Source organism: Caretta caretta, chromosome 4 (genome assembly GCF_965140235.1).
Source record: "Caretta caretta isolate rCarCar2 chromosome 4, rCarCar1.hap1, whole genome shotgun sequence".
Taxonomy (NCBI): Eukaryota; Metazoa; Chordata; order Testudines; family Cheloniidae; genus Caretta; species Caretta caretta.
Window position 1 is genome coordinate 120,781,442 of NC_134209.1, and position 26,921 is coordinate 120,808,362.

Sequence of the window (26,921 nt, forward strand, 5' to 3'; positions counted from 1 at the left end):
TGCTTTTGTTCAGTAGCAACTCATCTAACAAGCTACTTCAAAGAAGAGAACCATTCAATAATATTTCCTACTACAATTGGGAATGCATTCTTTTTGTACATTGGATTTTTAAACGCCAAACCACCTGTTTCCACTTGGAATACAAGTAGTCAGAAGCTTTAGTATAAGGAGGCTTAGCATCTCTAGGAGTTTTCATGACAGAATTCTCTTTGCTTTGTCAAAAGGGATTATTAGATGATTATAGATAAAACCTTTTATCTACCAAATTATTAATAAATCCTTGCTTTGAATATTTAGAAGGAATACAGGCAGAACTGTGCATTTAAGTACGCTATACAATTATACTAGTGGTAATGAAACAGAACAGCTTAAAAAAAACATTGAAAATTAGAAGTTTTTCTTCAAGCCCCTTAAAAGCACCATCTTTTTCATTCTCACCTCTGACTGGTTCTACTTTTAAAATAGAAAACAAAGCATGTTCACTTGTGACAGCTAAAGAGGTACCAACTTCAATGATGCTAAAAGTAGGTGCTCTCAGAGCAGTTACAAAGAGATATGACAGCAATCTGAAGAACTTTCATCCTCTTTGCGTCAAACATCTTCGGTGTTCCCAGCAAAGAAAATCAGCGGTAGCTATCATGGCAGCTCACTAGATGAGTAATGATGTCGATCTGACCAGACAACGGTAACCGTAGCAACTGTAACCTGCAATTCCTGCATAACATTGTTGGATTTATTGTGGCAGGGGCCAAGGAGGCCAAGAGTAAAATGAAGCAGAGAACTATGGTGTCTGACACATCTAGTACCACACACTTTAATCATAGCTGGCAGAAATTAATTCAGGAGGAGGAATTTTTTGCAAGGGCTCCCCATGCAGTTTTCTGCTTTTATGCTTAGCTACAAGGATTTTAAACCACTAAGCGGACATCACTAAACTAGGTGTTTCTTATAGTCAGATTACACCAAGACTTTTTCCTTTAAATATGTGAAATGTCTTCTTCCACATATACTTCTTTTCAACTATGCTAGTGGTAAAAATGAAAGGTGTATAGTGGACCAAAAGTCTTGGTACCTAGATTAAGTTTAAACTATCCCCTCCAAAGGTTGTTTAAATTGAGCTATAATGACTGAACAAATATTTCTGAAATGTCAGCTCAAGCATGAGGCACTCCCTCATCCCAACTTCTAAATTGTTGAAATCAAAATGTACAGGTTTTGTGCACAGAAGTCTGTATCATGTTCATGCTACCACCTAAAAAGGTATCTTTTAAAGCCAAACTCTCAAAGAGCTTGGGACATGGCTCTTGGTATCCTGCAGCAAATGGCAATGCAATGAACTGTGATCTAACAAGCCAAATTAAGTAGTCAAATACTATTTGCCTCAGATAAACCCACTAGTCCGTAATAGTTCTTTATTTTAAAGATACTATTGCTGACGCTAGACAAGTCAGTGTCAGTAGTCATATGGGTTGTTAAACAATGCAGGCTGTTCTTGCGATGAAAAATGCTTTTTGAACAATGGCTTCATACAAAAAAGTTTAAATATTATCCAACAGGACCCACACTAATGGTATCTATACACTACTATTTTGTCAAAATCCTTATTCTACAAGAAAAGAATTTAAGCTCTTCTTGAAAAATCAAGTAACTAAGAAATTATACAAAAATATTCTCAATATACCCACAAGTTTTTATAATTATCTTTAAAAAACCATTAGTACGGCCCAAATGGAGTTTTTATGCCAAACCATCTTTCCAGTTCAATTCTAAATAGGTTAAAATAGTTTAAGCCATACTGTAAAGTAAAATATTTCCTAGCTTTAGGAGTTTTCTTGTAAGATTATTTTCCTGCAGCATTAACTATCTGAAAAATACAAACTAGATTTCCAAAATAGAGAATATTCAGGCAGACAAAATTATGTACTGTCTCTTTTAAATTCTCAACCTATCACTTTCCTTTACTTACACTTCCCGTCTGTCAACAAGTGCTTGTAATTTTATTACACTGTCCTGTAGTTTATGCAGAGTTGGTATTATTTTACAGAGTTCTGTTAATGGACTGGATAAATGGTAATGCTATTTAAACTAGTCTCCTACTCCAACAAACACAGCTGCAACTGTACTATATTTCTGAGCAAACATCTTGACCTGAACATGCAGTGCTCTCTCAACCCGTCCAAAGAGAAATTGGAGCAGACAGCAAAGGGAAAGCATAACCGGCCGCTGGCGGCAACCAACCATGTCTAATCATAATTCATATACAGTGTACCCTCGCTCTTTTATATGGCATTTAGGCTACACAACAAGCATATGTGCTTCTTCACCTGGCATCTCATTTACAGCCAAGGGCCAAATGGTAATTATCATTCAAGAAGCTGAACAGCATACTGAGAAACATACAGTACACACACTAGCATGTTAAGGCTTTTTTTAAAAAAATTGGGAAAATTAAATATGTAACACTTTTTGGTATATAAGTGTCCATAGACAACTTTGATTCTCCTTTTTTCAAAGAGACTATAGCTCTGTATGTATAAGTTTATGTAAGAGTTCCTACATATACACACGAAGTTTAAACAAGAACAAAACAAAAAAAATATACACAACTCATTCCTGGCATGGTGGACAAGCTATATAAAATCCAAAGCCTCCTGATCATGAACCACCAACATACATCATTCCCAAACAAATGCCTACTTTTGCTGTTCTGACTTAATTAAGCATACAGCTAAACTATATATTTCAGTACAGTTAGTGTATTTTTAAAACATGCATATGTTATAACCAGACATTCACTTTCATGGTCTGATCAACAATAACCCTGGGGCAGAAGAAATTTAATACTGTTAAGCCAACCATCTCTTACTTTCCACCAGATTTAACTATGTGTATGTGTGTCCTATATCCAATATATATTTTTTAAACTTATTCTATCAAGTTTATTCAAATTTGAGTATACCTTAAAATGTACATCCATTTTAATCTGTAAATTATCTCATTGCTATTTTAAATGGAATAAGATTGAACAAACACTAACCTAAAAGTGGAATAAAATAGAACATCCTTACCTCTTACCCTTCCTGATATGGAAATACAAAATTTCAGGTTTAATGTTTCCATGTTTGCTCGGGATTTTTTTTTTAAAATGGTTGAATTACTAACTTGTAATATATACTGCACACATACTGTAATATTTGAGAGGTGTGTACTTAATTTTGTTAGATAAAGGAAGGAATTTGCCAGAGCAGAACCCCTTAGCATACTGCTGTCTAGTAATCCAAGTGTTTTATTTACAGAAAAAGCTTTTGATTCAAACACTTACATCAAAAGCAAAGGCAGATAGTAGACAAGTATATGATAATATGCATGTGGTACAATTTAGCCATTTTAAGACTCTTATTTCATATTAGAAAGGAAGCCGAATGAATCATTTAAGGAAATTAGAACAGAAGTCAACTTCCAAAAGTGAAACCTTCATTATGAAAATTTACCTGAACAACTTCAGCTTCAAGAATATTGTGAACTGGAGTGAATTTGATCAGATAGCTATCCTATCTTCCCTCATTTTCCAACCACACAAGGGAATAATCAGGAAAATATATCCTCCTGACTACTGATTGCTTACTGAGGAATTGAATAGGTTAGTTTGTCAAACTATTTTGTCCATTTAACCTATAACAATTCCAGCAGTACAGTCTCATGCGAAGCCTACAATGAAATATCAAAAATGTGTCTTTGAAACAAGCTTCAAATTATGTGCTGTGTTTTCAGAGCTTGCTGTTAAAATGTCATGCTGTGTTCTCTTCTGTCCTACATACTATGATTAAAGCAATTAAAGTTACCTTGAAATTTTATTAAAATAAATCAGTAGAGACTGCTTTGTGTTAGATAAATAACTTAAGTCTACTTGACATTCATATTGTAAAGAAAAACTAGATTCCAGAACATCATTGGCTGAAACATTCCAATTTAAATTAATAACCATAAAATAGAATCAAAAGCAACACTAATAGCAGCTTTATAAAGTGCAGTGTAACTAAAAAGGTTACCATTTTGTACTTTTCATTTTAGTAATCTGTCAAAACAGTAGGTTACCAGTGTAGCAACAGGTATGTAAGATGGCAACACAGATATACTGTAGTAAAAGGACTGGTTTTTAGTCCAAGACATGCCTTATATAAATACAGAACAATATTCCAGAAACAAAAATTATGAACAGCCTTTGTGTAATATCACCGGTCCAACACTTCTAAATCCATTACTTTTGGCTTTTTTGTGCTTTGTTGAAAGACAAAAAAAAGAAAAAATTAGGGAAAAAACCAGCCTATTCTTCCACCAAAAGCTCATTTAAATTTTTAGAAGGGGGGATGAGAGAGAGAGAGAGACACAGACAGACCAGAGTTTGTGTATCGGAGATAGAAAATGAAAACACACACTGCAGTTGACAACTGAGAGTAATCAAAGAAAATAATAAATTGAAATAACTTACATTGTTCTTGACAAGGTAAAAAAAGCAGCACACTTCAGAAAAGGACAGATAAGATACCACCTATACACACCCACCACTCATAGATAAAAATATAAAAGTAAAGTACATTATGTAGGACTTGCAAGGTTTCCAAAATTAATAATGCATTTTGACTACTTACAGCCTGTATAGTTTTGGAGTCCCCAGAAACAGCAACTCAGAAAGCAACTGAAGATTATTTCTGTTTAGACGCCTTTTGAGAGAAAAAATAAAAAGTTAGGTTATAACTAAGGCAACAGCAATCAAATGCAAATGTTTTGTACCAACATGCCTATGCTATAACAAACTGAAAACAAAGCACAGAAGAGGAATGCAAATCTTGGTCCACTAGTGGAGACATGGTCCAGAAGTAACTTTTACTCAACTTTTACCAGAAAATGTAATCAGCCCATGGTACCTTGCCTTTCATTTTATGAAAGACTATTTTCAATTTAAGGAGTCTAGCTTAATCACCAAGTTGGGACTCTATACCATATGAACAAAAATCAGTACAAAAAGGTACTGTTTTTCCGCCATCTCTGTAGTGTGGAGCAGTTGATACAAACATGTTGTGGCCAACAAGATTATCCAAATGCACATTATATACATTGCACACGTATGCATCACTGCATACAAGTTATGTAATTAAAGATCCACACAATGCGACTGTGCAAAGGAGCAGAGATAAGGCTGCCATGGAAACCTTACTTTCTTGACGTCCATGTAATTAAAATCAACTTACACTTTGCACTAAATAGTTTTGAATATAATTGTGTTTCTTATAAGACTATGAAAGTAAATGGGAACATTTGGCATGGTGGAGGGACCTGAAGAACCACCATGTACTATATGAGGAAGAAAAACAGTAGCTGGAATCTGGAAGAGATCTCTTCATATGAGGTCTCACTCAGCTACTAACATCAACCCAGCTTAGTCTATAAAATGACAAGTTAAAAACCCAGAGTAGTACGGCCGGAGGTAATCCACTGCCAACTACAACTTAACCATGACATTATATATATATATATATATATATATATATATATATATATATATATATATATATATATATATATATATATATATATATAAATAAAATAAATGAGAGAGATTTACTATACTATATATATTTAGATTCACAATTAAGATAATTTTTGCTATTACAAAGCAATAGCAGCCCTCAAATCAGGTAGTCAAATAATTCATATATGAAGTCCAAGACAATTTAAGAAAAAAGCCATAGGCAAAGCCAGACACACAAACTGGTAAGCCTATTTGTTTGCAAGCAACCCATCATTAGTCCTTATATTGCAATTTACAAAGACTCACAATTTATTCATCCCAGGTTACACTTGCACACCTGCATGGTGTTAGCTGAGGCTCTGTTTTATGGTATTAGCATTAAGATTATTTAAGTCACTAGACACCAGTAGACTGAAAAAGATGTTGAGTGGTGCTTGCACAAAAGAAGATTCCTAAATCTTTAGGAAGTTATGACTGCTGTAAGGTACATCTAAATCTTCTTGAATTAACTAAATTCACCTTCAGTTCTCACTGTAATACAGGTTTTTCCAGACAATCATTCTTGTTGCTCCTTCCTGAACCCTTTCAAATTTGTCAGCATACTTTAATTCACTTACTGTGTATGCTCCAAACACAGTTTAAGGCTCCAATCCTGTAAAGAATGCATGTGGACAACTACTCCCATGAGTAGTCCCATTGAACTTGATGGAACTACTTGCTGAAGTAGCACTCAGCAAATAGTTCCATCAAGTTCAATGGAACTACTCATGCAAGTAAAGTTATGCATATGCAAAAGTGTTTCCAGGACCAAAGTGCCTAAGTGCAAATTTGCTGAATAAAACTGGTTTTGAAACAAACAGTGCCAAAGCAGTAGTTTTGGTTCAGTTCTAGATACTTAATTCTGAAGTTAAAAACAAAGCTATTTCCAGTCAACCAAGCATGAGAAGTCAGTCAAACTTTTACAGGCTAAAAAACATTTCACATTCACGTGGCATCATTCAGAAGACATTGGGGAGAATTTGGAAGGACGACGTTGAGAAAGTGGGAAGGGCAGAATTTAGCACAGCGATAAGTGAAGTGTGGAAATTCAGTTTGGGGAAAGAAACGCAGAGTTCTGACCCATCACAACTCTTGATCTATGAAATAGGAGCTCTGATCCTACAATTCATGTGATCCAAATTTCCCACTGACTTCAATATATGTTTACAAGGAAAGCAGAGTCAGGTTTTGTATTGAATTACCAAAATAGGTTCATACATGGTATTTCAGCACTTCTGCTTTTAATTCTCACAAAAAACAATAAGCACAGAAGCATAAAAAAAGGATAGCTGACACTTCAACTTCAAATAAATGTGGTTTTAGTTGTGCCTCTTATTTTTTTAAAATGAAGTTCATAACAGAAGGGATACTGTAATTGAAAAGGGTTAACAAAACGTAACTCTTCCTGAAGAGTATAGAAAGAAAACAGGAATGTATTAAAACATAACAGCCAAGTGTTAAAAATAAAACTATTTAAAAAGTGGCAGTTCAGTATTAAGTCAAGCAGCAATAACGGGGGAATAAAAGCACAAACAGAAGTTTGGCCTATGGTTAAATAAAAACAGAAGTTTTTTTTAAAGTTGTAGAATTAATCCTGCAAACCCATATTTATAGATCAAAAAAAAAATCAACGGAACAACTTGCATTAGTAAGAACAACACACGCGTTCAAGTGCTTGTAGGATCAAGCTTCTAGGACTGTAAGCTATTCAGGGCAGAGTTTTCTAGTCTTGCATTTCTTTAAAGCGCGTCACACATTTTGGGGTCATTATATAATATATATAATGAATCAGTTTCTCCATTTCTGACTTAGAATGTAGGTATAGCAATACTAGTATAGAAATAAGATCCAGTTTTTACAGTGCCATAATATTGATTATTATGACAAGGCTTCTACTGTAAAAAAAGTTTATCAGTCTGATGAAACAGACAAGTTGGGTGAGGCAATATCTTTTACTGGACAATCTTCTGTTGGTGAGAGACAAGCTTTCAAGTGCCACAGAGCTCTGCTTCAGACCAGACCAGAATAGGTCTGTAGAAAGCTCCTCTCTTCCTTGCCTCTCCACTGACATGGCTACGACACTGCAAATAAGACAACATGCCAGTGATGATCTTGAGTATACAAGGCTGACATTTACAACAAACATCATTTTAAAAGTAAAAAACACAAAAACCCTTTATACTTTTACAGTGTTTTCTATAAAAGGATCTCCAAGCATTTTACAAACATTCAGCATTTAAGCCTTGCTAATAGCGTTTATAGTTCACACAGCATTCAAAAATATATGTGAGGTACTTTATAGACAAAGTAAATGACACAAATGGTGCTACACAGATCTGACAATTCAAATTTTTTGGACATTAAGAAGAGTGGCCACTAATTATTGAGAAAGATAATAAGGCAAAGGGAGGATAAGAGTGATAAATTTGTTAAGTATACCAATATATAACAGAGACACTGGCCATGGATCCATAGTTAAGATTGAGTTGAATGTCACACTTAAAACAAGAATAGTGTCTTCCCAATAATTACAGCATTTCCTATTTGAGCAGCAAATTGAGAATTTATATTAGCTTTACAGATTTTTTTTAAAAGGATCTTGTAAGAAATTTAGTACTCTGTCAATCCTTTGTCCTGAATTCTTAACCCAGGCATTCTCTAGCTATACAAACCAGTACAGAGGTGGATCTTGAGTAGATATAGTGCAATAGATATCCTTTTTCAAAAACAAAGTCCTCTTTTATCCATTATTCTTCAGCCTCTGGTGAAGAATAATGTTCCTGAAAAGCAATGCAAGTAATTAACCACTTTCAAAATGGCTGCCACATCCTATTGTGGTCTGTTTTTGACAAGAAGTTGTTCTTAGCAAATATGGTAACCACCTCTTCTCCTCAGCTCCTTACTGTGCTCCTTTCTGCCTCCTGACAGTGAGGGTGCTAATATCTTCCTTGATGGCCATTTGGCCTCACTCCCACTGGAAACAGGAGGCAGCAGTGTTGATCTTTATATTGAGGCCACAGGTTGCCCTTATCAATAAGCTATGGTGGGCATTTTCAGAGAGCAATTCTTTGAGAGTTTTGCTAAAGGAGATAATTGTGAGCTAGCCTCCACTGAAAGAGAATCTTTCAATTATGAAGATCAGCAAAAAGTTACCCTTAATGCTAAATATGTCTGTTAGAGTAGACTACCTGGCCCTCAGAGGTACTCAAAAGGAAAGGCATAAAGTGAAACTGAGGACTCAGGGGAAAGCACAGGAATATGGCAAAGAGGATGGAGAGGGGAATTTGGAATGTACACTTCATCTTCTTTGTGCTGCTCTGACACTACAAACAGCAAGAAATATTGCTTAACTAGCTAGTACATTCCAACTGGTTTGTGCTCCTGCAGAGCAAAACAAAACAGTCACAAGTACCCAAGGGAATCTGACTCTGAAAGTTTAAATTTAAAGTGTGGTTCTTCCAGATGTTGTTAGTGTGGATCCCACTGTAGGTGTGCCTGTGCTTCATACATGTAAGATCGGTTTGTTTTGTTTGCTTAATAGCAGTGACCATCAGAGCTGCACACTTATCCTGTACCTCCTTGTGCTCCTGTGCGAGGGTATAAATGGAAGAGTGGCCGCGACCCTTCCTCAGTTTGTTTGCAATTCAAAGCTCATGGTAGCGGAGGACTGAAAAATGGGGATGGAAGGTAGGACACGGGTTGGACACTGATTAAGACATCTCAGAAGAACCACAGTTACTGAAGGGTAATTAACCATTCTCTTTGTCAAGTATGTGTCAAGTGTGGATTCCACTGCAGTATCCCCTGAGGATAGTGGAAATGAGGAGTATCAGGTGCATCAGTTGAACAGCGATTGTAGGACTGCTCTTCCAAATTTGGCATCTGACTTCACAGCTAAGTTCAAGACAACGTTTAACATACATCAGTGGGTTAACTGAACACTGCTGCCTTACAGATTTATAATATTTGGCACTTTTCAGAAGCAAGTGGAGGAAGCTGCTTGTGCTCTGGTGGATATTTGGTGAGAGATTCACACCAGCAAACTGGTAACAGAGGAGACGTACCATGTAATCCATTTTGATGGCATTTCTCATCTCAAAGATTGACCTTTAGAACACCCAACTATAGCTCAAAATATATGGGCAACAGTCTGAATGTTTTATTCCTGTCAATATAATAAAACAGAATCCTGGGTACATCTAATGTGTGTAATTTCTTTTCTCAGTGCCAAATGTGGTTTTGAGAAGACAGATCAGCTGAATCATCCGCTTTAAGTTTTGTGACCACCTTAGGGTGGAATTTCAGGTTATGTCCTAGCATCACCCTGTCCCTATGGAATACTCTATAGGGAGATTTAGTCAGAGCCTGAAGCTCAGTCACTTTGACTGAAATGATAGCAACTAGGAAGACAGAGATGGGGCAAGAAGCAGTCAGGGGCTCAAATGGAGATTCCACGAGTCTCAGGAGGCCTATATTGAGGTTCAGCTAGGAGTGGGTTCTCTGGCAGGCCTGGTGTAGTAGTTCTCTAAGGGACTTCACAACTCAGGTGTGAGAGAAGGCAGAGCACAACTGCACAGGTGAGTGACAAGCTGGGATATTAGGTGGATATTAGAAAGTGAAAGGCCAACCTGTTTTAGATAAAGTTAGAGGATCTTTCGTAGAGACCTGGACTAGGTAGGTCCAAGGCTTTTTGGGTTGTCCACATTGTGTTTTTCTGGTAGATCATTTCCTGCGTCGTACCAGGATTTCCTGGACCTGCAGGGAGCAGTCTGTCAGTCAGGCTCATTGAATAGCCACACTAAGGTGTGGCGCCGCTGGGTCTGGATGAAGTATGTGGCTATCCAGAGACTGAAATCACATCTGGATGGTCTAGGAGTTAGATCAGCAGCTGAAGATTGATCTGTCAGGCAGAGGCCAAAATGGAGTCACCAGAATGATCATGGCCTTCTCTTTTGATCTTGGAAAGCATCCTCGGAATCAGGGGAACTGGGAGAATGGTGTACAAGCATGCCTCTATTCCACTGCAGGAGGAAGGCAACTGGTAATTACCTGGGATTCAAACCTCCTCTTGAAAAAAAGTTGTAGCATTTGCTATTGCCCGTCATGGCAAACAACTCTGTTTTGCGAAGACCCCAAATGGCAGCATCTTATACTGTTAATGATTCAACTGCACCACAAACTGACCGGCATCCCTGACAAGCATGTGGTGTGCAAATCTCCCTCTGAAAGGACTTCCAAGTCAAGAGATCCATGGCTGAAATTGCTCCTAATCAAACAACTGATGTGTCAGCAGGTTGCATGCTTCCAAATAGGCATTTACCTGGCCCACAGGAAATATCTGAGGTTATTCATTGCAGAGAGTCCTGGAAGGATTTCCTTGGATCTGCTCTGTGGTTATCCTCACAATTAGCTGGGTTATGTATCTATTCACAATTTTTTCCTTACATCTAATAGTTTGACCAGTATTCAGTTCTTAAAATCTGAAGGTCAACACTATTCACCACGAATAAATTTAAAAGCATTTGAAAGTTACAAGCATGATCCTGCAGTTGCTTCCAATTAAGGGTAACGACTTGAAAACACAGGACCTAATCCTCAAGTTAAAATTGGCACACCTCACCTACTAGTGGCGTTGAAGAAAGACGTTTGTTGGATTCATTTTAGCCACTGTTGCAAATGACTACTAACTAGGTTCCAGCCTGCTTTAATACTAGTTTAGCAAACCAAAAAATCCATCCGTTTTGTCAAATGTTTATTCTGATTATTCAGTCCATATTAAAACAGGATGGAAACAAGTTTACTGTTATATCCTAGACTTTCACACAGCCACTGTTACAAACCTCACTTGCTTACTAATACAGTAGGTAGTCAAAAATGCTATTCTGGAAAGTTTTCAGGGATGATTATTTGCATTTCAGACTGCTGGGCTGAGGAAGAGTGGTACAGCTTCCCTTTAACGTCATGGGCCGAATTCTCCACTACCTTACACTTTCTATATTTTTTTTTGTTGTTTTTTTAAAGTGATGCAGAGCATGTGCCAAGTCTGTGTAACGCTGCCACCAGTTTAAATGCAGAATTTCCATTAGAAGTGTTTTATACAGGTGCAAATAGAATCAGATGCAAGTTAATGAAGAATCAGGCCCACATAATCAATTCTACTTTGAATACCAGGGCCTATGCTTTCTTCGTATAAGGTTATCCATGGGTATGGCTCCATTTTACTTACACACACCAAAAAGTCTCAGTCTGGGTCAACTGTTTGCGCTGCAGGGATAAAAATAGCAACACAGATGTTCCAGCTTGGGTTGGAGCCTGGGCTATGAAATCTGGTGATGAGGGTGGGTCTCAAGAGCCTGGGCTTTAGCCCAATCGGGAACTTCTACACAGCTAGTTTTAGCTCCATAGCACAAGACCAAGTCAGTTGGCCTGGGCTCCAAGACTAGCTGCTGCTGGTTTTATTTATTTTGCAGTGGAAATGTACCTTAAGGACAGGTCTATGCTGCAATTAAACACCTGTGACTGGCCTGCATCAGTTGACTTGGGCTTGGGTTATGAGGTTATTTAATTGTGGTGTAGACATTCAGGCTCAGGCTAGAGCCCCAACTCAAAAAAATGGTGTACTATGATCAAATATCAGGCAAGGACAGCAGCATTATAGATGGTGGATGCAGGGGGTGGGGGGGCGGGAAGAAGTGAGTCAGGGAAGCAGAGGAAAGCAAGCTACAAATACAATACATGCCAGGTGACTGAGATGCACATGGGGTTTATCTAGATCAGGACAGATTTTCAGAGAGAGGAGAGGAGAGGATGACAGCATTTGGAGACAACCTTAAAGTCCTCGGAAGAATAAAGTTGTAAGCCTGAGTCCCCAGGATACTTTTGCATACAACACACACACCTTTACTTTTGCATGCATGCTTGCCCAAGTGCTGCAGATAACCCTTCAACAGTGGCTAGCAGCAGATGTTGCAAAGGATGGTAGAAGAAATCCCCCTAATGGGGGGAGGAGGGTAAAGGGGGGGTGGAGAAATCTACCTGTAGGAAAAAGTTTCTTCACAATGGTGTGAGGGAATGTAATGTTATGAGTCACTGGCCTGAATAAGTGTCATTCAGGCAAGTCCCCATGCACTGGTTTTGGGGGAAAAAATCTAAATAGGAATTGCAGATAAAAATATGGAGAAGGATACAGTGGAAATTTTTTAATCTTAAATAGGGAATTGCACTGTAATGTTTCTACATTGTTGTCCTGAAAAGCATGCAAACAGCCTTATTTTTTGCCGAGTAAATATTCTGAGTAGAAACATTAAAGCAGTACACATTGAACAGATTTAAGTGTCAGCTATACAAAGTACAACTAATACTTCTTTGCAGCAAAGTTCTCCAGGAATTTTAAGTTCTGTGCCTAGAACTCACTTAAATAAGCAATATTTTGGAGTAATGTACAAGTTTTAAACAAAACTAAACAATATGTTTTTGAAGAGCCAGAGATGATTTTAAAATGTTGCAACAGTGCAAACTACCCATTTCAGAGGAATTAAAAAAAAGGAGAGCATCCAGCAAACACTGCCACAAAAGATGAGCACAAAACAGATGTGGGAAAAATAAACAGCCTTCCTGACTTGGAATTTGTAAAAAGGTCTGCAAAGAGCAAACAGAACTTCTCACTGCAATTTGACTTCTAGACCTATAAAGAGTCCCATGAGAAACGAGACTCTGAGATGAATAAAATGTACAGCTAACAGTAACATTGAAAATTTACATTAACAGTTCATAACATTTCCAAAGAGATGATTTTACTGTAACAGCATTTTGTATTATTCTGAAGTAAAAATTATATTAATCTGAATTTAAAAACCTATTATAATAAAATGTTTTTTTAAAAGGTATTTAAATGCTTTGGCCACTATTTAATATTCCATTATTAGGAATACTGTAGAGACTGAAAGTATTGCTAAAGCAACTCCAAAAATCTTAACACAGGATAATTCTAGTAGTAATTTAAAAAACCCACAAATACAGGTGCCTCAGTATAATTTCTCAAAAAGAAAAGGAGTACTTGTGGCACCTTAGACTAACAAATTTATTTGATGCATCCGATGAAGTGAGCTGAGGGTCACAAAAGCTTATGCTCAAATAAATTTGTTAGTCTAAGGTGCCACAAGTACTCCTTTTCTTTTTGCGGATACAGACTAACAGGGCTGCTACTCTAAAACTTGTCATAGTATAATTCCTACAATTCTTGTAAGATGGAATTTACATTCCTTTGCTAAGTGATTAGCACCCCAGGCTTCCTGGTCTCCTCCCTGCTCCAAGATAAGGAATGTGCTAAGTGTTGCCCTTAAACTATGTAAGATTAGCTAGGAGAAGGATTTGCCACATCCCTGATGAAGAAGGAATAACTTTTTTCCTTCAAGCCTGTTCAGCAACATATTCCATACCTGAGCTCATTACTTTTGTGCTACCTACAACAGATGCATGGAAATACTACCTCTTTGAACACTGACATTTACCAGACTGCTAGCCAAATGAGTGTTTATATAGCCACTTAAACTCTAAAATAGAGAGAGAAAGAGAGAAAGACCCCAGAAGTAAAGTTTCCAAAATACACAGTTCTGGGGTCTGAAACTGTATTGCTTTTTACTTTACAAAAAAAGAGTTGCCAGCACTAAAGTGTCATCTCACCTATGTATAATGTACTAAGGGGAAAAATGCAATCTCACTGTTCAGTGAATGTAAAATCTAGTTCAAAATAAAGTTTTGCTACTACAAAACAAATATCCAGTGCAACTTCCTTTCAGGCAATAGTTTTAGGGCCAGCCCTACCTCTCACACTGAGTAGTGCCTTACTCCACAGGGAGTTGATTTTCTTGGGACTATTTGAGGACTATCTGAAAAAGGTAGCACGATATGCCTCTTACGGCAAAAAAGTGAAACAAAGACATTTAGTTAACATCACAGTAGTCACATGAATTATAAAAGCTGGAGTAGTGACTCAATGATTAAGTCTGCAAAACAGCAATACTGGGGTTAGAATGGAGACTTACACCACCATCACCAAACTACACAATCTCCTTTCCCTCTGGAATTTCATGTTTATGCTTATTTCGAGATTGGTTGTAAGTTTGAGGTTAATCAGAAAAGCTGCTTTTAGTTACACAGCATTGCTGACTCTTGCAATTGTATTGCAAATTTTGCTACATTTGTTTTTTCCCTAAAGCCCCAGATCCTGGAGTCATGGGATTATGTAAGAATTTCACCTTTCATTGGAAAACAAGTCTCTCTGGAATCAAAAGGGCTAAAATTCTTGAAACATTAATTATAAAGGCTCAAAACTCAAAATGCCAATTAAAAACAAAAATGTAATTTTAAAACTCTCTTGGAGTCTGATTAATGAATGCTTGGAGTTGTCAATACTGTTTATGGTACTTAGAATACCACCAGTTTTTCCTCTTTTGGAAATTATATTACTCTTCATCTATCACAACTCAAATACCACGGATAAAAACTTCAAACTTGTATCATAGATCAATACCCAAAGAAAGGCTAGTATATATACACTCTTTAGCCTGTGCCCATTATCATGGTTGCGAATGTAATACTAGTTAGCAGTGCTAGAGTCATGACTGTTACTATGAAAACTCACTACATTAATTCCCCTAATGCAGTGACCTGAATCAGCTTTCTATTCCAGCTCCACATATTGGGGGGGAGGTGTCTGGAGGAGAGACATACTCCTGCACATTAAAAAAAACAAAAAATATAATAAATTAAAGTATTAGGTACTACATCAAGTATTTCTCCATTAATAATGTGGCCTCAGATATTTTGGGACCCTTGCAAGAGACATACAGCCCAAACCTTATAAACTCTGCAAGCCAAATAAGAATAGTTAGGGGTCTACATAGCTTATCATGGATCTTACACGTTTCACAGTCTATGTTCTGATGACTACCCCTCACTGATTCAGTTCCAACAGCTGATATTGACCAACCGGGGCTTGTTTTCATCTTATACTATTAAGAAACTTTCCTATTTATTTGAATTAATCATGTTTTTACAAAGCCATATTTTCACTTGAATCATGTATTTTTAAAGGTTATATGAAAACTCAATTTTATGCCTGTACAATGCAATACCTCCTAATGCAGTCCACATGCATTATATTTTAGGGGCTCCATTCTAGTCTCAGACAAGATACTCTTGTCCATATTTCATATCTTGAAAATTCTGCTACTGCACTCAAAGACCTTTGTGCAGTATCAGAATTTTAAAATTCAGTGATATAAAGCCATACATTTGAAGTTAGAATTACACCCTTGTTATACAAGCTGTAAACTTGTCACAATTTTACAATTTTTTTTCTGATAAAACTATGGAATAGAGCGAAGTAATGTTCTTCAAAGGAAATCCTACTTTTTCCTTACAGCTAAGCGTGTACCTGAAATAATGTATGCGACAATGCCTCATACATCACCATGGTATCTGAACATCTACAAATTTAAAGTTATTTGTCCAGAACATGAACTAAAAACTGTAGTGACTTAGTACTACTGGGTCAAACCCTCAAGTTTTCATGTAAGTGCTGCCTTCATCGCTAGTTCTCAAGTAGCCTGTTCTTAGAAAAAGTTACTCCCCCACCACCTCTCCTTTCCATGGTATTACACTGAGTAGACGACAACTACAGGCAGATTTACATCAAATACACAATTCCCTAACGTAACTGAACGCATGCACACACTTTGATTTAAGTAGTTCTCTACCACTTTTGTTACTCTAGAAATAACTGAATGAAATCTGCCACAAAACAGAATATTTAGCTCTTTAACTTAATCTTTCCCAAGACTGAAATACAGAATATATAAAATGTAAAAAACATATTATTGAAGTTCAGTGAACATAAAAGTTTGAAATAACTTTGATTTCACTACTATAGCATTCTTCATTCAAACTTTTAAACAATCATATTTAAAACTTTACTGTTACAAGACAAATTAGAGTGAACAGACTGCATCCTAGATTATGAAGACAGTTAAGTTTAGTAGCAAAACATCATTCAATGGTTTCTTTCTACATAAAGTGCTATCGACAACTCCTATGCAAATACAAGTGGTTTCTAAAATGTCTGAGCTAGCAGTACTTTGAGTTTGCATCTTATGTTTCAACACTTGGTCTTGCAAACGTTTATGCACTCACGTAACCTGACTCACATGAGTACTCCCTTGAAGTCAATTGACTCATGCAGCTCAAGTTATGAATGTGCATAAGTGTTTGCATTGTCATTTTAAAGGAGTACTTCTGCCCGTCACATTCTGCACTACATCTTCAGAAAGGGGAGAAGTCATAACCACCAATTCTTCTCTCAGCAGCCTGCTGCTTCCCCCAGTGAGCATTTCCTCACCCATGGAAGACATCCTCTGGACATATGGCATGACTTGATCATGATCTTTCCTAGTTTTCCATTTTGGTCAGTAAATCTCAATAAAAGAACACTAGACAGTTGCCTGTTGGAAGCTGAAGTCTTGCTCTACTTATTCGTCTTGCATTCTTTCTACTACCCCGATAAACAAAGCCAAAAAAAATCTACACAGAACGCTTTTGATTATTCTTTAATACAGGCCTAGAGAAAGTGATTGTTAGCAATTTACACCTCTTCCTCGGCAACGGAAGTGTCCAGAGTTTACTCCTTGGTACATAATTGAGCTCCATAATTCAAGTATTCCATTAAAAAAACCCTCTATAGGCCAGATTCTGATCCTCTCACATGCTCCTTTCGCTCCACACTCTGGCCCCCATGCTCTTCAACTGGTCCTACTGACATTTGTGGGGCTACTCACATAATTAAGGGGTTTCTAGGTACCATTCAAACATTTCTAGCCCTTATATTTGTAAACATGAATCGAGTGTTACCAGGTGTGGTAATTTCTTCCTGAATTTGTTCATATCCCTGAAACAATGGCCGAGAGGCATAAACTGCCCTAATCAAAATGGTCTGTGAACACTGATGCCTAAAACAACAGTTTCCATATCAACAGTTAACTATTTCCCTGCTTATCACTTGAGCAGAAACATCCAGTTAAGGTGCTTACCTCACAATCCTTAACTCCCTCCTCTCAGGCTTTCCGGACCAAAAGCTCCATGTCCCCTCCTAACTGCTAAAATGTTCAGTTTCTATTACTCCCTTGTCCCATTAGATTCTATAGTGCAGTTAGGCATTATCAATACAAATATCTGTAGCCAACTGAGAACCAAGAATGCAGAGATGGCGTAAAATAAACTGCATTTAATATAAAAAGATGGGACTACTCTAATGACTAATTCATTTTTATTTAAACAAAAAACAATTTTTAAATCTGACGCAGTCATGAAATGTCCACTAGAATGCCACAGAATTTATAGTTAACTTTCCAAAACGTAAATGGGGGTCTTGTTAGAGGTTTGTACATAACACCATATGTGCATAATATTATACGACAATGTTATTTCTTATTAAATGAAACTGTATTATGGCTGGAAATAAGTTCTTAACTGTTTAAATCAAGATGTTATTTAATCTACAGTTGTATTGACACTTCATTGGTAGTTTATTTTGTTTTTGCTTTAGAAAGGGCTCGAGAAATGGAATGTTTTCCCTTTGCTCTTCTCCACACAAAGTTTGATTCTGCAAAGTGCTGTGTGCCTTCAACTCCCAGTTATGTCAATGGGATACAAGGGTATCAGCACCTTGCAGAAATGAACCTGCAAAATAGTACTCACACCAGTCCTTACTCTCCCAAGCAACTCCATGGAAGACATGGGTTCATTTGCATAAGGAGTATTTATGAAACTATTGGTCTGCAAGTTCAAGTTGAGCAGCTCATATTTCAGAGAATCTGGAGATTTATTTATCTGGGGAAGGGAAGAAGAGAGGGTGATCCTCTTTGTAAGTCGTTAGATAATTACTTAATATATCTTATATGTAATATTTGGAATTCTCATTAAAAACTTTAGCACAACCAAAAGACATTACATTTGACACAGATGATATCTATGTTTATGTAACTAGCTTATAAACAAACTAAAAGTAAGCCACAGCCAATGGCTCGGAGGCACTTTGTTCACAATATTAAAACCGGTATATTACATCAAAAATGATCTGACAGTAGCTAGGCTTGCTCACTAAGAAATGTGGCATTCTACATTTAAAGATTATGCATCCTTAAACACAACAGCCTCGCTATTTTATATATGAAAAGGGAAACGTTTGACGAGAGTATCCATAAGTTTCCTAAGAAATGGTTTGGGATTCCAGAATCCCAAGGAGATTAATTGGCTGTCAGATAACAATGTGCCTCCATCAGATGGACTTGGCAGTTGTAAACAAAAGGAATTTTCTCAGCTTTTCCTCACAAATATGAAATATTTGCTCTTAGCCAACAGCTGGGGTGATTTAAAGAGATCCTGCATATATATTAGTTTCATTCAAAACTACAACCCACCTCAAAACATCTGACTGGACTGCAGCAGAATAGAAAAAACCTAATACCATTAGAGAAGTAAAAGCTTCCAGACAGAGGACAATATAGCATCTAATTGGGAAATGTATCTAACTAAGTTTAGTAAAAGAAATACAAAGGTCCCAGTTTGTTACTTGAAAAGTGTCATCATAAAACAAAACCTCACAGTTTAAAAAAAACCAATACCTGGATGTTAGTTGCACCTGTCTTGAAAAATCATTTTCATGATTAAAAACTTAAATAACCATGTTAACGTTTGTAAGAATTTGCTTACTATTCCAAAGCAAAGAAACTTAAATTTTACATTCTATCAAATATTTAGATTCTTATTCCTGGTGCTCACACAGGTAACATCAGTTAATCCATTTAAAAGAAGTCAGACTCACTGACCAAAATTAAACACATCATGATTTTGTATTTAAGAGTCTTTTATTGGAGAAGATTTTCAAGGAATGTAGCACAAAAATAAAAATAATATTTCAAAGAGCTAATTAAGTTTACCATAAGAAGGATCCTTACTATAGGATATTCAGGAATGAGTAGAATTATGAACTACTTTGACTGTAGACAACAATTCATTGAGTTTATTAGTTGAGTAACATCAAATCAATTATTAAGACACTGACCTTCTGAGGTCTTTGACTAAGGATAAGTATGAATATTTCAATCTTACAGTACAACCTATACTGCTGTTCCATTTTCTGAGGTTAAGGTCCAGAAAACAGATTTAGGAATATTTTAAATACATGTTCTGCATATTACCTCTCATATCATAAGAGCAGAAGTTCTAGGGTTTACTAGCCCCTTGACCTTGTATAAAATTCTAACACATTTTTAAAGATACAAGTTCCTTTATAAAATAAGGCATTAAGAAAGGAAATTATAGGTTTTTTTCAATTGCTTTGAAAAAACTTGACTATTCAGTTCTCAAATATACTGGTCAGAACACATTACAAATTTCTGACAGAGCAGCAAAATTGTTACATGATAGCATTTTCACTTTGCAGGTGCTGGCGGGAAACTCATTCCTTACAAAAAGAAAAGGAGTACTAGTGGCACCTTAGAGGCCAACAAATTTGAGCATAAGCTTTCGTGAGCGACAGCTCACTTCCAATGAAGTGCGCTGTCGCTCACGAAAACTTATGCTCAAATAAATTGGTTAGTCAAGTTTTCGTGAGCGACAGCGCACTTCATTGGAAGTGAGCTGTCGCTCACGAAAGCTTATGCTCAAATCTGTTGGCCTCTAAGGTGCCACAAGTACTCCTTTTCTTTTTGCAGATACAGACTAACATGTGTGCTACTCTGAAACAAATCATTCCTTACAATGAACCAAAAACTACATACTTCATCAAAACCTATGTAATCAATGGATTTCTACAGTTAAACGGATAGCTGCTAAGTCAACTTTTGACTAACAAGTTAGAAGATCATCACTAGCCTTATGTTTGTATTCACATGAAATTACTTTAAATATTACAGACACCAGACAAGGATACAGAGCATGAAACAAATCAGGAAGACATGCGAGCTGAATTTTTCTCACTTATACTGTGTAAATCAGGAATAACTCCACAGAGGTTGGTAGGGTTACACTGGTGAAAGGCTAAATCAAACCCCAAAAGTGTACTTTTAAAAAGAAGCCATAAAATACAGGGCCTGATCCTTCAGAATTGGGCCCCATGTTTTAAAAAGCAAAGTAGTTTGCTGTATTACTAAACTATGCTCACACATCTATTGTAGTGTATTCAGCCTGTACAGAGTACAATATTTTACCCCATTCTACAGATTATTAGAATTTTAATACACTAAAGGCATCTTACCCTTAGAGATATAATATTGTACACAACATAATCCATACATTTCTACAACTAACTGTTTTCATATACAGCATCCAAAACTAGTATCCTGGGAAAGTTTGCACTGGAAACTTGTAAAAAGCTAGCAATGCAAAAAGCGAATACATTTTAAAGAAAAACAGAGCTCAGCTTTCTATTTACTATTCTTAATGAGGACATCTGTATTTTGCTTACCATCTCTATACTTCTGCTTCTCCTGAGTGTTTTGTGACTCTTTCTCCACCCCCTCCCCGCCCCTCACCCATTCATCAGCTTTTAAAGATGGCAAAGCTAAGTATTTTAAGGGAACAGAACCCAATAAATAATATACTGCTCATTTAAAAATATTTTGTCTGGAGAGAGAGTTTCAACAAATTTTATTATTTTTGTACAAAACAGAGGTAGAGGAATGCACATGCTGAGCATTTTTCTCCATATTGTAAGAACAGAAAACACACTTTGCATCAAGTAAATATTATAAAGTTTCTTCCTACACAACGTTGTGAACACTCAAATTTCACCAAGACTAAAATCTCACCTTTTGTCTCAAGGAAAAGAAAGGGTGGGGGGGGAGGTTAGAGGGAAAAAAAACTTTAGTTTCATGCTCCGTGTGGGAAAAAAAAAGTTATGTACATAAGTACTTGTGCATTCAAAGTAGACTATTTTTTTAGTGTTCAAGAAGTTATCTTTAGATTCAAAATGTAAATTGCAGTTTTCTTCAGAGTATTTAGCCAGGATTTTCCACCCATTGTAGGTACTCTCTGAAAACTGCCTAGGGCTCTTGTTTCTCAAACATTTCAAGAGTGACTATAAAAATCAAAGATCTAGTGCCCTGAAAGACAAGTGAAATGACAAAATTATAAGAAGTTATGTTGTCATATGTTTGGAATTAAAAATACTTACAGCCTCTCCAGCTCTTTTAAATCCTGGAATGCTCCCCTTTCAATAGTGCTAATCTTGTTTTCCATGAGCTGACTGAAACGTAGAATATACATAGTGAGTTTTAACGGCTTTATGATTATGACTGCATTAAAACCTGCTATTGCTGTACTTCAGAAACTGGCAGCTTGCAATCATTTCACCTTTATTAACTCTACAATTCTTATTCCAGAGTGAGATTTCACATCCAATTTAATATATTTAGAACCCCTGTCACTCCATTGGGGGCACATGTGCACAAACGGGGGGGGGGGGGGGGCGGAACTCAGTCTCTTCATCATTAAAGGAAACCATAAAAGCAGATCTTAAACCTGCTCAAGGACATTAAGATCATGGGTAAGAAAATATACCATTTACTAAGGAGCAATGATATAAAACTCCAATTAAATATATCGTACAACTGATCTACAGTTTGTAGGGAAAATAAAAAGATAATTATTCAGTGGATATTTCACAATTCAGTTTATACACCTATATATCAACTGAAAATATGTAGAAATATGTCCACAACACCACACATCAGCATTTGTATTTTGATCTAAAGGGTATAATTAAAACAAAAGATCGTTACAATTTTTCTCTAGACTTAAAATTGTTCCACTTATGACAATTCAGTCCCAAGGAATAATTTAGCTTCACTGAATAAAATAGCAGTAATCACAATTACAGTTTACTTAAGTCACATTTAATCAATTTATAACCAGCAAAAGTTAATGTAAAGACCTTTAAACAATATACGTGAAGCTATCCAGACTAAAAAATCCATCCAGAAAGATACAATACCTATTGTTTTAGTTTCTGAAAAAGCAAACATTTTTAAATTGAAGAGTTGGGATTAGATATAGATATCGCTGGTCTTTGGTTAAGAAATACTTTCCATTTTCTTTCATTTCATGAATTTCCTTTTGCACCAGTTTGAAATTGAACATGTGTATACTCAGCTATATGTTTTAATAATCCTAAACTAGCGGTCTACTCAGCTAGTTTCTTTTCAATTAATTTTAACCAAAATACAAGATTTCCCTTTTCATGCATTTGTAAACTACCAATTTAAAGCCTCAACTTATTTTGCTATATTTGTAATTTTAAGGGAAGTGTACAAATCACTAGAGGCTACATATAAAATTGCTACTGTGGCATTTTCCAAACTTTTTTGTCACCCCATAATTGCTTTTCTCCGCCCCCATTTATTTTAAGTTCAGATGCTGCAGCATAGAAGTTAAATGTGGTAAAATATACAGCTTTACTTTTTAAAAGCTAAAAGAACTTTTTGAAAATTTAAAGTCTAACCTACATCATGTAATTTTAACACACACCATAACAGCATAAAGTAACAACAAGAACTTACAGGACTCGAAGTTGTCTTAGGCCAGTAAAGTCAGTCTTTGTGATTCTTGTGATATTATTTCCATTAAGGTCCCTAAAAAGAATCACGTATTAGCAGAAAAATGAAACAAACATTCAACAGAGGATTTAAATTATTATTTTGTTGGGGTTCATCTTTAGTGCTTTAAAACCAAAGAAGAACTTAAATGTGCCTGATACTTAATTCTTAACACTAGCTCTGTGTGAGTTGCTGACAATAAGTTGGTTTATTTTAAAGTTAATAGTTTTAAGCTTTGTAAGAAGAGACCCTTATAAAAAAAAATCTATTCACCATTATGTAGTTCACGTTTACACTAAGTTTTGGAATCATCAATTTTGTTTATCACAAAAGTGTATCTTAATGTTTTTGTAATATTGGTATCTAACTACAGTTAGAACCAACCAACATTTAGACAGAAAACTCTTAACTGTACCAACTGAAAAAGTATAAAAACTACGACCAAGTTACAGGTAAGTCAAGAAATCAAGTAATTAGGAATTTGACTAACCACTTTTGCAGTGTATTTAATAAATATATTACTAAACTTCCTATGGCAAACAGTGCTTAGAAAGAATCAAAAGACTTGATCTTCAAAGATTTACATTTATAAGGATTTACCTTATAATACTATGTTTGAAGAGTTTAGTTTTCATACTTTTACAGCTCAGGAAACCCCACTGTGACTGTAAAGTGCAAACTCAGAGGCAATGATGGAAATAGTATTCAGGCCTTGACATTTTTGTTCAGATTTCAGCACCACTTTCCCTTCTGGAGTTACTACCCCTCTTTGTGGCATCTTAGGTCAAGAACTAAGCTGGCTCTGGTTCCAATCATTACAAGTAAAACCAGGCTTTGCTGTGGCTTGAATATCCTCCTTGATCTAAGTCATAAGGGAAACAGTGTTACACAGAAACTAACCTTAGGATTACCGATCATTTATAATATTCTTTTTGAAAAATCAGCACATTGTTATTTTAAGCAAAAGTGGCAGGAAACAGTTTCCACTGAACCACGCACAGTTTCTTCACAAGAAAGATCACAGTGAATCACTTTGGGATTTGTCTGAGTGCAGACACTGCTAGAGTAAGATGTGTTTATACTTAAACCTTTAAACTGCTTTGAATAGCATGAAACAAACAAGTGACAATTATTTTTTTTAAATCTCTTCTCTCCCTCCTTTCCCCCTTACCCCTTTTGGAGAAGCCAGGATGGTATTAGATCCAACAGCTCTTTCAGGAATATTATGTATACTTTTCACAAACTGAATGGATCATAATTTGTATGCAGCATTGTTGTAGCTGTGTTGGTCCCAGGACAGTAGAGACAAGATGGGTGAGAGAATATATTTTATTGGACCAATTTCTGTTGATGAGAGAGAGCAGCTCTGGGCTTATACACAGAGAGCTCTTCTTTAGGTCTGGATCCTAATTTGACGGGGGAGGAAGTCAATCAGGGCTAGGGACAGTTTAATCAAGGCTGTGACTTGAGGCAGTAGTATGTGTAACTGGGGTGAAATCATGTTGTATGCCCGCTTAAGGGGAGCAGAGAAAGCAAGGGCAGCTTGTGTCCGGAGGCCAAGACACATGGAAGGATTTGAGCTTTTTCCTAGGAGAAGAGGGAGTGTAAATATAGTCTCTCCCCCCCCCCCCCAATCGCTTTGCATCTGCTCGGGAATTCCCTCCACTCTTCCCTTCGAAAAGCAGTGCAGCAAAAAGGAAAGTAGGGGGGTTAATTGCCGTTTGCCCGCCGCCGGGGCGCTCTGTCCCAACACTCAAGGGCCTCCTTGCCGAGTCCTGGTTTTGCACACCGCCTGGGAGCTGGGCAGAAAGGGACACGCCGCAGGAAGGGGAAAGGGAAGCAGAACTTGGGTAGCTAAGCCGAGCCCCTTGGGGCGAGCGGTCCCAGCCGGCTCCGGTTCCCTGCCCCCATTTTAAAAGCCAGAGCGAAGTTTAATTGGCAATGACAAAACTCCCCCCCTCATTCACGGGGAGGGGGCAGGACGGCAAGCGAGGCACCCTGACATACAGCGCAGGGGAAACTGCCGCCCTATGTGTCGCCTCCTCTTACCCTGCAGCCAGCGGCCGCGCGAGAGGAGAGGCGGACTCGCCTCCTGCCGCCTTTCTAGTGGGAAAGGCGAGGCGGTGGAACGAATGGTTTCCCTCTTTCATGTCTCCTAGCGTTACCCTGGAGCCCACCATGAGGCGAGCGGGAACCGGCCCAGGAGTGTCTGAAACCTAAGCAGAGCCTCCAGGGAGTGTCACCTGCCCCACCCCAGGCGCTCTGCAGCGAGGCGGCTCCACAGGGATGGGAGAGTCCAATCACACGGCCAACTGGGGTGCTGCTGGAGGGACGGCGCCCCCCGCCCCACATACCACAGCCCCCCGGGGAGGGCGAAGCGCGCATGGGGTAGGGAGCGAGGCGCTGTGCTCCAGTGGCTCTGGGGGTTACTTACAGCCTTTCGGTGTTGCGGGGGATGTTCCTCGGGACGCTCCGCAGCGCCAGCCCGTGACAGTCCACGGTGCTGCCGGAACAGGAGCACTGAGCCGGGCAGGGCTGCGCCGCCACCTCGCTCAGGAGCGCCAGCAGCACGAGCCCCAGGGAGAGCCTCCCGAAGCCGCCCATCCTCCGCCGCCGAGCCTGCGCCGCCGTCGAGCCCTGCAGCATTGGCCCCCGGGCCAGGGAGGAGCGGGGAGAGAGGCAGACCGCCCCGCAGATAACACAGGACACAACCGCCCTCCTGCTCCTCAGCGGAGCGAGTACTTGGGCAACTTGAAGCGTATGAGAAAGCAACCGGAGTCCTTCGCGATCCGAGGCGGAACCAAAAATCCCTGGCAAGGTAAGAAGGGTGGCACCACTCCGCCCCTGGAACCAACTTCGCTGGGGGGGGCGAGCCGGGGTCTCGTAGCCCTTCTGGTGGCAGAGAAGATGCAGGACTTGTTCTTGGCGCACACACTCCCTGCAAATGCGAAGCAAAGCCACCGATTCCGGAAAGGGCAGAGCTGGGTGACTCCGCTTCTTCCTCCTCCTTGTCCCTTTTAACGATCCCCCCACCCCGCTAGAAGCCACGGACCCCACGTTTGCTTAAAGCTGCATGTTTCCCATAGAACTGCATTGCGACCAATCGCCCAGCGGCACCACACGCGAGCGATTCACAGCACTTGGGCAGAGCGGCTCACACACACGCTTCCCCCACCGACGGGCTGGTTACAGTCTTGCAAGGGGGTGGGGGCTCGCTCTGCAACTGCACACACACACACTTCTGCAAGAGGAGCCTCAGCAAATCATACCTCACTCCCAAAGCATTCATCAAACTGCCTCGGGGGTGGGGGGGGGGGAAGGGAAGAGAAGAGAGTCAACACACAAGATGATGTTGGGTTGTAAGCTCCCAAAGCCAAGTTTCGCAGGAAAGAGCTATTCCCGGAGCAAGACAATCAGGAGCAGTTTGAGAAGTGATCCGTTGCCCTGCTGCAGAGAGCGCTCATCCAGCTCCTCCTCCTCCTCGGTGACAGATCACAGCTATCGATGCCCTGACGATCCTGGGAGCACAGCGAGACAGCAACGCTAGCGAACGTAGTGTGTGTTCCCTCTCGTCTCCCGGATACAGCAGCTCTGCCGCAGCAGCAGGCACCTGATGGGAAAGGTAGGAACGGTGGGGGTCGTGTAGGGGAAGACAGTTCAGCAGCTCCTGCGATGGCTATGCAGAGGAGCTGAAGGGAGAA

The 26,921-nt window shown here is 38.4% G+C and overlaps 1 protein-coding gene across 9 annotated transcripts in view; it reads right to left on the bottom strand.

Annotated features, from left to right (window-relative positions):
• The window catches only part of SLIT2 (slit guidance ligand 2), a 422,385-nt gene extending 395,892 nt beyond the window's left edge, over positions 1-26,493 (bottom strand). For 3 of the 9 annotated variants that reach the window (XM_075128011.1, XM_075128012.1, XM_075128008.1), the window contains exons 1-4: positions 25,655-26,491; positions 23,185-23,256; positions 21,801-21,872; positions 4,650-4,721 (exon numbers count right to left, since the gene is read on the bottom strand). In XM_075128011.1, the coding sequence (XP_074984112.1) occupies positions 4,650-4,721; positions 21,801-21,872; positions 23,185-23,256; positions 25,655-25,866 (428 nt within the window). In that variant the 5' untranslated portion in view covers positions 25,867-26,491. Of the gene's footprint in view, positions 1-4,649; positions 4,722-21,800; positions 21,873-23,184; positions 23,257-25,654 lie in introns of all 9 variants that reach the window. The other 6 variants (XM_075128007.1, XM_075128006.1, XM_048848731.2 and 3 more) reach the window with 5 other exon arrangements.
• Positions 26,494-26,921: the final 428 nt, after the last annotated feature.